Source organism: Thunnus albacares, chromosome 9 (genome assembly GCF_914725855.1).
Source record: "Thunnus albacares chromosome 9, fThuAlb1.1, whole genome shotgun sequence".
In the NCBI taxonomy this organism is placed as follows: Eukaryota; Metazoa; Chordata; class Actinopteri; order Scombriformes; family Scombridae; genus Thunnus; species Thunnus albacares.
In genome coordinates this window covers 7,960,435-7,973,444 of record NC_058114.1, presented here as the reverse complement: position 1 = coordinate 7,973,444, position 13,010 = coordinate 7,960,435, and the positions used below count along the sequence as shown (strand labels likewise).

Genomic DNA, 13,010 nt, shown 5'->3' with positions numbered 1-13,010 from the left:
AACTCTGGAAACTCCAGGACACAAGCTGTAGTCCGGGAATTGATTTCGAAACACTGAGCTGGCTGCAATCATATGCACACATACAAAAAAGGAAAACAACACACGTTTTTGACCTATCAGAAGTAAGCTAATAGTGCTCTTGTGTCAGTGACCTTCTCCCTCTGTAAGAGTGAGCGAGGCCAAGATAAACACAGTTTAACCGACAGATGACGCCAGATAGGCTGATGAACACAAATCATGTACTGTGACAGTTTAATTGAGATGAAGGAGGAGAGTCAAGTATGTATACATCTAACTCTGCTGCATGTAAAGTATTGTTTACTGCTGATATCTTCAGATTCATTTCAGGGTGAGCTGTCTTCTAATTGCTGAATGTCCTTCAAACCTGTTTTTGCAAGTGAAAAAGTGTTTTTTTTTTGTGAGATGAGCTCCAACTTCACGACTCACTGTTGTAAACTTGAAATTGTTTTTTATTCAAGGCAGCACAAACGAACATACATTATAAAAATATGTCACTAAAATATATATAACATGTCTGTTAACACTGATCTAGCATCCGAAAGACACAAAGAAAACAATTTACAACAAAATGCTCTGAAAATGAAAACAAAATGTACAAACACACACACAAAAATCTTCTCATATAAAGTGATCCAACACACCGTAAAAAGGTTGGAACCACAAGAATAATACAGGACAGAGAGGACACTTCCTGGTGCATCATGATAATCTTGAGGCACCTTCAGAAACTAAAATCATGGAAATGTACATTACTTCTTGCAAGGACACCATCAACAATGCCAGTGAAATGCCCACAAGAGCTAATTCCAACATAATAAAACAACATGTGGGAGGCATCTTAAGTAGTGTAATGACATTGATTTGAATGATTGTGTCATCTCCATCCACTCCCAATATGTTGCTAAAAAATAGTTTGTTCTGTTCTTCTGATAGTGTAACTGTTGGTTCTACGAAGTTATACAAAGTGTACAGTATATAATAATATTCAGAATATAGGTTGTCATGAAGTAAATGAACAGTTGTTATTAAAAATATAGCAACAGGTGCTTCTTCCTTCTTATTTAGCTTTAATGAAACAAAACAAATAAGGCACGAAAAGGTGTCTTTTTGTTCTGAAGACAACTGACAACTGCACAAATACTTTAGTGAAACTTATTATCCCGCATACCTAATATAATCATTATTATTATTATTATTATTTAGGATGTTGTTCTTTGTTTTTATTATTTGTAAATGCCTGCTGAGGCTCCTTTCACTAGGTACAAAGTGAAACACATCCTCCTTTTTCTATGTCTCTATGGCTTATACGCGATACACACACTTACGCTATTATGGACAAATATCCTGTTGCCTTTGAAATGTCTGCATAGTGATTTTGCCACTTTTATAAGGCAAACTGAAAGCTTGAAAATATACACTGACATACACTGACATAGTTGCCAGGTGTCCATGATACTGCACAGTTAGTGTGCCTAAGTAGAAAGGCTGTGTGTTGTGCTCACACACAAACACATGCTGCTGTACGCATATGTCCATTAATGCTCTGTATGTGTATATTTTTATGTGTGCACCTGCACGTGTGTTTTGTCTAAGCGTTAAGACTGTACTCCTGCTTATAGCAACATGGCCGGCAGACGGCGTTGACTAAACCGTTGCCGAGCTGTAAGAGACAGATGATGAACTCCAGCACAGCCAGGCCCAGTAACACACACAGCAGAGTCACGTTCCACTCTACGATATGGACCGGCTGGAGACACCGTGACCACGTCTCTGGCTGCAACAGATACCTGGAACACAGAGACAGATGAGTGTAGAGAGTCAATCAAAGGAAGACAGTGGCGAGGTGCAACATAAGCAAACAAGTTGGTAGAAAGCAGGACTCTTGAGTGTTGCATTCTTAAAAACGATGTTATAAATTACTAAGAAGAGGAGCTGGATGATTTTAAAACTGAAATTAGCTGCAAAAATTCACAAAGGAACTAGGGGGAGGCTGACCGTGTTATTCTCTATATCTCAGTATCAGAACACCTCACTGTATTATTGTGCTTATTAGGGCTAAAACTAAAGATTATTTTCACTATAAATTAATTTCCCAATTATGTTTTCGATTAATGGATGAATAATGAAATGTCAAAAATTGAGAGCATAAAAGTCCTGTGATTGTAATCACATGTCTTGTTATGTCCAAAACCCCTAAACACTCAATTTACAACAATATAAAATAAACAAATGCAGAAAATCTTCACATTTGAGAAACTGGAATTAGAAATTATTTGGCATTTTTATTATTATTCAATAATTATTCAATTTTCAAAATTTTGTTGCAGTTACTGTGATTTATTATTGCACTTCCATAAAGTTAGGGGACAGTTAAAAAAAAAAAAGAATGATTAAAATCAAAGGAGCAGAAGGTGAATAATCCTGACTTTAGCATGGTTCACGCTCTAAAGAGACTGGATCCTACATTACCCATAATGCAACTCAATAGCATCTTTCATTATCTTAGCACAATAATTTGTAACAATGTTTGATATATCATTTTATAGGATTTTAAAAGACACCTGCTAGCTTATCCAAAAGATGTAATTATATAATAACAAGTTAATACTTGGTTCAGTATGTTTACACCACAATACTGATGATGATGATGATGTATAATGATGCATCATTCCTGCAATAAATGACCTTTTGCAGTGTAGCTTTAATCACTTTTTACTTTGCAGGGTTACAAATCTTTGACCCCGTTTCTCTTTGCTGCCAGTACCTGCCAGTACAGATCAGTAATTCTTTACTTTACACCATCACATGCACCACTTATATCACCGTCTTTAAAGCTCTTAACATTTTCTGTCCCTGTTAATCTATTGAAGGCATGTTTGTTCATATGGATGGGCTGAAACGGGTTTTAGCGTTGTAATCGGCTGGTTTTATACACCAGAATATAATAATTTTTTGCAATAAATTACCTTTACTTCTGCAGTTGCACTTGTGATATTAGGAATTATTATTTACATTCAGGTTTTATAGTATTATGTGAAATGCTTTACAGAAAACACAAGTGTGCATGATGAGAGAGCTCAAAACAGATGAACAGGTGAATTCTAAACAGGTTTTAACAAAAAAAAAACCTGCATTTTTTATTTACAGCATTGACTTCTTAAAGAACACAAACATGCTCCTGTTCCCTACCTGCCCCCCTGGTCTGAGAAGGGGTACGTCCATCCGTAAGAGGTGAAGCACTGCGGCCCCTGCACCAAGGCGAACCCTGATATGACGAAACAGTAAGCAGACCCCACCATGCCGACCACAGCTGCCAACACTGACCCGCACATCTGGAGAGCAACAGACACACACACACACAGGGGTTTTTAGGAAGAACATCCACGTGTTTGGAAACATACTTTGTGTGTCTGTGTATCTGTCTGAATGTTAGCTGCTTCATTTCTCTGTTTCATAGATAAGAAACAGAGGCAGCTGCTACTGACACACATACACTTCTGCAGCTGTGCGTGTGGCGTGAGCGGTGTGAGCCGAGCTTACTTTGTCAAGTGTTAACTAACAATGGGACCCTTGTTGAATTATCATAGCTGGATTAGCATTAGCATTCCACCTCATAAGAACACAGTGTCAGCTGGTTTAATGACAACTGTTTAGTGTTATTCACCAAGCGGTGAGAAAAAAAATGGAAAATAGCAGTAAAATAGGAACACTGTGAGGAGTGAAAGACAGTTTTGGGCCAAAAAGTCTGATTAAAAAAAAGCAAAGAAGCAACTGGAGCTAATTGTGGTGTGTGTGTGTAGAAAACAAAAATATACAAACATAAAACTAATTATTTGTTATATATTTTGGAAGATTCAGCTGTGAGTGTGCTGTAGATCTAAGCAGGACTTAGCTTAGCATCATACCGCACCGTCTCTCCTGGACCTTGTTCAGACTGTAAAATCATTAATAGTTTGATAAGTCCCTTACCATTAAGCTCTCATTCCAGCAGCAGCTACATTTCCCCAGAGTGATGAAGACCACAGCTGGAATCAGCATCTGGAATCACAGAAAAGTATATCTTTTCAGTACAATTTTCTTTTTTTTTTTTTTTTACAACTTTTTGGGTGAGAAAAAGACAAAAGTTAATATAGAGAATCAATCTGTGTTGTTCTAATCACATTTTGATGATACATTTTTTCATTTTGCTTCTCTTTTTTTTTTTTTTTAGCAGTTATTGGAAACATTTCACATCAGTGCTGACAGTGTAATTTCCCACTTTATACCACCACCTATAGCCCCATATGTACCTGTATGTACCATCTACCTGATCTGTAAATAATGTTTATAACTGTGCACTTTTTTGCCCTATTTTGCTCTTCTGGTTTGATGCCTCACTGCTTTTGATTGTCTCAGTGCTTGTACTTTGAATCTAATCTAGAACAAGTCAGTTTAGTTAATATAGCCCCAACAATGTACAGCATATAACCAACTGAAACTAACGAATATTGTCATTATCGATTAATCTGGTGATTATTTTCTTGATTAATCAATTAGTTTTTTGGTCCATAAAACGTCAGAAAATGTTGATCAATGTTTCTCAGAGCCCAAGGTGACGTCCTCAAATGTCTTGTTTTGTCCACAACCTAAAGATATTCAGTTTACTGTCATAGACAATCCAAAAAATATTCACATTTGAGAAGCTGAAATCAGAGAATTTGAACATTTTATTCTTAAAAAAATGACTCAAAACTATTTTTTAATTATCAAAATAGTTGATGATTAATTTAATAGTTGGCAACTAATTGATTAATCGTTAACACATTTTTTGTCCCACCTATAACCATCCATGTATCATGTGTAAGGCAATATTTTCCATATAAATTATACCATCATTTAGGAAGTTAACAATATAAAACATCTACACCAACACTAACAGCCCCATGAGGCTGTAATGTTCTTTACACTACATGAAAAAATGTATGAAAATTATAACCTCAGCTGAAGTGAGATCCAAGCCGTTATCTGAGACAGGTTCTAACTAGAGGCCTTTATTTTAAATTCCCCTGCTACTTGCTTTGTGATCTATTCTGATTTGCCCTTTTATTTGCTATTTGAAGTTAAAACAAACACCTTCCAGCACTTAAAGAGGCATAATCTCTTTGTTTTTAGTGTAATGTTCTTTACATAACATAAAAAAGTGGCTCATGGTTGAAAATGGAGAAACTACTTTGCTATTCAGTGTCTATTCTTACCACTAGAAGATTGTCCCGAGCCTGTTGCAACAAATCAAAAGGGTTTATCCTCTCTGTGAGGGCCATTTTAGCTAATTAGCTTATTGAGTATCAAATCTCTACAATGTCAGACTTTAGCAGGCTATAAGCATCAACTATGCTTTGGCTTAGTTGTGCTTTTAATGGAATTATACAAGCTAACATATGTAGCATGGTGCTTGTTAGCATGCTAACATAAGATTTAGAATATTAGCATTAACATCAAAGCAGAAAGGAGTTTTAGGAGTTTTCCAACTGAATTGTTGGACAAGTGGAAACTTTTGACCTGCTGTTGGTGCAACATGGAAAAATCAGCATTAAGATTCTGCATCTTGGGACCATAAATGTCAATATCAAATTTAATGACAATCAATTTGATAGCTATAATTATATATTCTGGTACATAATGTTGGAATAACTAGTATATGGACTAAAACCAATGTCATTGAGTTAAGTGTATGGTGATAAAGTCACGACATGGTGGATAAATGGGGCAGATTAAACATGATTTATGTAACAGACAAACAGTGATGGGCATAAAAGTCCAGTCGGTACTGAGATACAGTGATACAGAGAGAGAGACAGAGAACAAGAGATGGTGGAAATCCTGAATCTGTTTGTTTGTGTTCATCTCTTTTACTGTCCCCCTCCTTTTTCCTCTCCTCCTCTTTCCTGTGCTGTTGTCTCTTCTAGCATCCAGGGACTCTAAATCACAACCTAACAGAGGGAGGGAAGTTCCCAAGGTTTAACACTAACACACCCACACACACACACGCACACACACAGATCAGAGCCTCGTTACATACACATCCTGGATGTCCCCCCTGTCCTTTATCACAGGCAGAGAGAGAGAGACTGACAGAGGGAAGTGCACAGTGAGAAAGAAATTGAGGAAAAAGTAGGAAAAAGGAAGGAGGAAGGAGGAAGGGAGAGGGCTAAAGATAGCTTTCTCTCAGAGGGGTTCAGTTTGCTCTTTGACTCCTCAGTGTTCTGTCATTTCCACAAAGAGAGGAAAAACAGAAAGAGGAAAAAACAAGGACAGTGAGGAGAAAGAAATCTATGAAATTGTCTCATCAGCAGGTATCTCCTGACCTCACCTGAAGCAACATCCAGTATTTGAAACTAACTATTGGACTTATAATCTTATCTTAGTAAGAAGGCTTCTTGTTTTGTGATATGTTCCAATTTGCCGTTTTAATTTGCTGTTTGAGGTTAAAACAAACTCAACACTTCCTTCACAGTTCACATTAAGAACCTTCCAGTTGCATAATCAGACATAATCTCTAATTTCACTCTCATTGTGAAAAATGTGCTTTTACAGCAGCTTAATACGAAGAAAAGAACACAATTTATCTCTTCCTGTGCATGTGACAGGAGCATTTTAAGGTTGGGTTCTCTCTAACAAAACAGTCTCACACATTTTCTCACAGTTTTGCTTGGTCTCCCACTTCTTCAGTTCAATGAATGCAGTTTTCTAACAATGGGATACTGTGACAGCAAAATGTTTAACAGCTCTACAATTAACTTCCGTAGACACAAATGATTAAATTGACCCTCTTTTTCCACAAGAAAGTCAAAGATGTTTATCTGTCTCAGTCAAATCAGCTAGGAAATGCCTTATTTTGAAGAAATGACACATGCTAGATCGTGTCTTCTTATTAGAATCTGTAGTTATGTCCAGTAGAATACAGTATTATTTCTGCTTGCTAGATGTTGCACAAACTACAAAAAAAACTATTTAAATGTATAGCAAGGTTTTATGTATGCAATGCAAGCGTTCAGGTCAACAAGGTTAATCTTGTCTGGGAAAATACAATCTCTCCTCTGTTTCTCTCTTCTTAAAACCAAACTAAAAGAACAGATCCTTTCTTGCTCGGTCAGAGCATAAACCCAACAGATCAGCACCATATAGAGCAGATGGATTAACGAACTGTATTCACACAACACCCCATTGTTCTCAATGAACAACTGCAAGCACACTCGCACTGAATAGAGTTGAAGGCGGGAACGACTGATATTTAATAATATTTTGGTCTTATTATATTTTCTTATCAAAGATATTAAAGGATACGGTAAACAAGAGCTAAACAAATCAAATTAGGTGAATTAAAAAAGCAAAATGGTGAGTTTTAATCAGCATTGGCAGAAAATAATCAACACAAACAGGGAAAAAGAAAGAGGTTTCAGTCAACATAATGCCACCACTGTATCAACATGTACCAGTGTTTGTCTCTATACTTGCACTGAATAAGGCAGTAAAGGAGGTGATGTATTTTTTTCAGAGTGTGGGTTGACTGTAAAGCTTTTCCCACAGAATTTTCTTTCAGCGGAGATTTTTAGTGTCACATGGCTCGTATGCTTTCAAAGAATCTCATTCATTTTGGTTTAAACGAGAAAAAGTGAGAGGAAAAGTGACTCAGTGAATGTCATTACTAATAGTTTCAGTGACTTTCTGCCTCCACTGTGACTAATAGTGGTGAATTCAACCACGTGGCACCAATGACCTCATTTAAACCTACATCAACCACACTGATTTAGCCTCTGCCAAGCCAAAATAATCCCATCTGATTATTTAGTAGAAACATGTTGCCACATTGGCCCAATACACTTTCACTTTTCTAAACTTTACTTCTCTTTACATATTGTAGTGAATTAGAGTTGCTCATTATCAAAGTCACATGTTTTATATACGTTATATTTGTGACAATGAGATACAGCAAAGTAACAAAATATGTATCTAAATCATAATCCAATTAACCTGACGTGTGACTCTTTATCCTCTGAAATGACTATATGTTGTCTAGAGCTGCAACTAATGATTATTCTCATTATCGATTAATCTGTTGATTATTTTCTTGATTAATCGATCTGTTGTTTGGTCTATGAAATGTCAGAAAATGGTGAAAAATGTCTTTCACTGTTTCCCAAAGCCCAAGATGCAACCTAAGATGTTTTCTCTTTTGTCCACAACCCAAAGACATTCAGTTTACTATCATAGAGGACTAAAAAAGAGAAAATATTCACATTCACGGAGCTGGAACAAGAGAATTTGGTGCTTTTTTCTCAAAATGACTAATTGATTATCAAAATAGTTGTCAGTTTTCTGACAATCGACAAAGCACAGCAGCTCTACTGTTTTCAATAAATGTGTGCTGCATATATTTGTTTATGAATCGCTCATAAAATACAGAAATAAGCTGCCACAGGAAGAGATTCTGAACTTTGAGTAAATGCCTGTTTCATAGATGATGATGATAAATACAGTCTAAGGTCTTTACACTAAGCTTACACTGCTGTTACTGCAAACCAATCCCATTTAAGTGGCAGAAAATGGATGGAAGGATGTGCACCAAGTCAAAAAAGGGCTATTATGTTTACATTTTTAATAATAAATCTGGGTTTTGTATAGAAATCTTGTGTCAGACAAAGAAAAATAATTATCCTTCTACATCTTTTTGGATTATTTTGTCATAAAAAGTTGTGGTGAAAAGTGAAAAATGCTAATATTTCAGTTTTTAAGGTAAGTATACACTGTAAAAGTTTATATTGCAAAAAGTTAAAGGGCACTAAAATTAAGATGATCTGACCTAACCTGAAAAAGAGATCAGATTAAATGAATCTTACCAAATCCTACAGTATAAATCTAGGAATATAACAGAATGACTAACCAGATGACTTAATTGTCTAATTAAATAAGCAGAGAATTAAAAGAGTTTAACTTGAGTGCAGTTTTTTACTCACCAGCAGTCCTCCACCTCCTAGTCCACCAAAGTACCAGATGTAGCTGCCCAGGCGGCCAAGCTGGATGTAGGTGAGTTCTCCCATGGGAAACAACAGCAGCAGGTTGGCCAGGATACAGCATAGGGCCAGAGGCAGCAGGGCCAGACCCAGAGACCTGGCGAAACCCACAGAACAGCACATCGCTCACTCAGAAACAACTGCAGGGTGCAGAGGAGAAAACTGGAATGGACCGAGGAGAGCAGAGAAAAAGAGAAAGAGGGGAGGGATGGGTCAGAGCAGCTGGGGAGCCAGGAAACAAAAACAAGTGAGTGTGTGAGCTGTGTGTGTGTGTGTGTGTGTGTGTGTGTGTGTATGTGTGTGTGTGTGTTAAACAGATTCTCCTTCCTTACAGAGGGAGTTCTGCCATGACACAACGTGCCCCAGGAAGCACACTCACAGGAAGGGAGCTGACCAATGGCTGCGCAGGGCTCAGCCAGAGATATGAAAAATCCCAACCCAAGTATGTGTTGGTGTGTGTGCATGTGTGAGGGTGTGTGTGTGTGTGTGTACGTGTGTTTCCCACAGCCTCTTACGCAGCGGGGCCTCCCACAGCACTCTAAAGAATTAATTTTTCCTCAGAATGAGTCACAACAGGTCGACATGTTTCAAAACATAATCAGTACATTCTTTCCTAATCCCTTTTGTCCACCTTGTGTATACATATGTACAGTATAAATACTCTTTATGCATTTGTACTGTATATATTAGGGCTGCATCTGACAATAATTTTCATTATTGTTTAATCTGCTGATTTTTTTCTTGATGAATTAATTAGTCACTATGGAGACAAATGTCAACCATTGTTTCCCAAAGTTCCAAGGTGATGTCTTCAAATGTCTACTTTTGTCCCAACCAACAGTCCACAACCCAAAGAAATTTAGTTTACGATCAAAGAGGACTACATAAACCAGAAAATACTCACATTTGGACACTCTCAACGTGATTAATCAAATAAATAGTTGGCGATTCATTTTATGACAATCAACTAATCATTGCAGCTCTAATATATACAGATCTGCCACAACATTAAAACCACCTGCCTAATATTGTGTAGGTCCCCCTTGTGCCGCTCTGACCTGTTGAGGCATGGACTCCACAAGACCTCTGAAGGTGTCCTCTGGTAACTGGCACCAAGACGTTAGCAGCAGATCCTTTAAGTCCTGTAAGTGGCGACGTGGGGCCTCCATAGTCTGGACTTGTTTTTCCAGCACATCCCGCAGACGCTCGATCGGATTGAGATCTGGGGAATTTGGAGGCCAAAGCGACACCTTGAACTCTTTGTCATGTTCCTCAAACCATTCCTGAACATTTTCTGCAGTGTGGCAGGGTGCGTTATCCTGCTAAAAGAGGCCACTGCCTTCAGGGCGTACTGTTGCCATGATGGGGTGTACTTGGTCTGCAACAGTGTTTAAGTAGGTGTCAAAGTAACATCCACATGAATGCCAGGACTCAAGGTTTCCCAGCAGAACATTGCTCAGAGTGTCACACTGCCTCCGCCGGCTTGCCTTCTTCCCATAGCGCATCCCGGTGCCATCTCTTCCCCAGGTAAACGACGTACACACTCACCCGACCGTCCATATGATTTAAAAGAAAATTCATCAGACCTGGCTACCTTCTCCCATTGCTCCATGGTCCAGTTCTGACACTCACGTGCCCATTGCAAGTGCTTTCAGGGGTGGACAGTGGGCAGCAAGGGCATTAACTTTTTCAGCAATTTGTGCTACAGTAGCTCTTCTGTGGGATCGGACCAGACGGGCTATACTTCGCTCCTCCTGTCACCGGTTCACCAGTTGTTCTTCCTTGGACCACTTTTGGGAGATACTGACCACTGCATATTGGTAAGACCCCACAAGACCTGCCGTTTTGGAGATGCTCTGACCCAATCGCCATCATAATTTGGCACTTTTCAAAGTCGCTCATATCCTTACGCTTGCCCATTTTTCCTGCTTCCAACCACATCAACTTCAAGAACTGACTGTTCATTTGCTGTCTAATATATCAATGTTATTCATTTCACTAGTCAGTGGCTTTAATGTTATGGCTGATAGGTGTATGTTTACATACTGTATTACACAATATCTGTCCGGGCCTTCAACTAACAGTTACTCACATTATCAATTAATCTGTCAATAAGATGTCAGAAAACAATGGAAAGGGCCCATCAGAACCCAAAAGAGTGTCTTCAACTTGCTTGTTTTGTCTGACCAACAGCCCAAAACACAATGATTCATAATGATATAAAACAGAGGCAGCAAATCCTCACTTTTCTCAATCACGTTGACCATAAAGGCCTTTCCAGACAGTTGCTTTCTGTGTTTACTATCAATTAAGACTCCGAGACAAGTGTTTGAAATAATTCATGTAAAAATCATCATCATGTTTATTTTGGAAAGCTGTAGGAGGCTCTTACAGTTTGCCTTGATGTATTTCACGCAAGCCCTCCTTTCCTTGGACTCCACAATAGAAGATGGATCAAGTCAGCATGACCCAGAGCCACAATGACCAGATTAAGAGGAAATATGCCAAATTGAAATACAATGGAATTTCCCCTTTAAACGATTAATCCATTATGTAAGTAGTTGACAACTGTGATAAACATAAATTAATCAACTAATCATATCAGCAGAGATGTTTATCAACTCCCTACATGAATGTTTAAAGCATTACATCAACTGAAAACATTTTTTTAAATGACAAAAGTAAAAGTGAAATAAGAGTTAGGTCTGTCGATGTTTCCAAATTCCCCTAAACTATATTTGCTTGTAGGCATAATTACATGACATTATTTCTGTCTCTCTCTCTCTTTCTAGGTCAGAATGATACAATCGCTCAGCAGGTCTATGTAGGGCAATAGGGCACAACATGACTCCTAATAGTGCTGTGTCAGAAAGCCAGAAACACTGTATGTATGCATGTCTGTGTTTAAGGGGGCCTAGCATGTTGTGAGCTGCTTTATAATCCAGCTGGAATGCGACACATCCAGATAAACTGCGCTGTAATCTGGAACCACTAACGAGTTGTTTTGACCAGTGTTAATTAAGGCAGATTATGTAAAACAGAGTGTTTGGGTGACAGAACACATGGCTCTTTATAGGAGTAAACAGGTTGGTACCACTAAGAGTTTGGAGCTGTAAGGAGATCAGCACTCAAAGGTCCAATATCATGTTTCTACATCAAGACATTCGTGTTGATGTGGAAACATGTTTGAGCTGTCTGGTCTGGAGCACCAGTGGCTTACAAACTGTTTCCCAACTCACTCACATTTAAAACAACAAACCTTTTTTTCCCGTAAAACTCTAGCTGTCGGAGGCCTGTCTTAATATAATTAATCTTGTCTGTATTCATGGTGTCTGTGTGGTGCAATGAGGGGCAGCAGAGCGTTTCCCAACAGCTAAAACTTCACAAAAAGTTCAAGCTCACAGCAAAACCTGCTATCCTGCCACCTCGAAAACATGCAGCGGAAGCAACGCCTGCCATGTAGAATCATGATAGTATGTCCTAAGAGTTAATGAAGGGCCATGTGCTCATTAAAATTACATGTAATCTGCATATTAAACTGTAAGATAACTTTTGTGCACAGCTGACATTTTTGCTTGGTGGTGAAGTGTCTAAAAAGGGAAACGGTTCGTCTTTTGAGGAACATGACAGTGCTGAGTAAATTTCATGGAAATTTTTATATTTTATTGTGTAAAAGCAGAGAATACGGCTGGTTGTTGTTGAAATATCTTGCTCATGTCCAATTTGTTGAACAAGTCACTAACATATCACATGATTACAACAGTTCCCGACTTTTCTTATGGCACATAAGGGCATAGCAATTTGCACAGATTCATACATTAATCTACCTATTTATTAGGTATACCTAGCTAAAAACACAGCCCTAAATAAATGCTATCTTCATGACAGTTATAACTTTTTCAACCGTCATTGTTGAAATAATTTTGGAAATTTGTTGAT

General features: G+C 38.1%; 1 protein-coding gene across 1 annotated transcript; it reads right to left on the bottom strand.

Annotated features, from left to right (window-relative positions):
- Positions 1-452: 452 nt before the first annotated feature.
- Positions 453-9,337, bottom strand: tm4sf18 (transmembrane 4 L six family member 18). Its single transcript, XM_044362568.1, has 4 exons — positions 9,015-9,337; positions 3,991-4,059; positions 3,211-3,353; positions 453-1,808 (listed from the first exon to the last, which is right to left on the bottom strand). The coding sequence occupies exons 1-4, from the start codon at positions 9,192-9,194 to the stop codon at positions 1,610-1,612; spliced, it is 591 nt and encodes a 196-aa protein (XP_044218503.1). The 5' UTR covers positions 9,195-9,337; the 3' UTR covers positions 453-1,609.
- Positions 9,338-13,010: the final 3,673 nt, after the last annotated feature.

Coding starts and splice junctions, on each gene's coding strand:
- tm4sf18 (XM_044362568.1), bottom strand. CDS start 9,194: ATGTGCTGTTCTGTGGGTTTCGCCAGGTCTCTGGGTCTGGCCCTGCTG. Junction 4,060..9,014: donor TAGGAGGTGGAGGACTGCTG/GTGAGTAAAAAA, acceptor CTGTGATTCCAG/ATGCTGATTCCAGCTGTGGT. Junction 3,354..3,990: donor GCTGGAATGAGAGCTTAATG/GTAAGGGACTTA, acceptor GTTGCTCTCCAG/ATGTGCGGGTCAGTGTTGGC.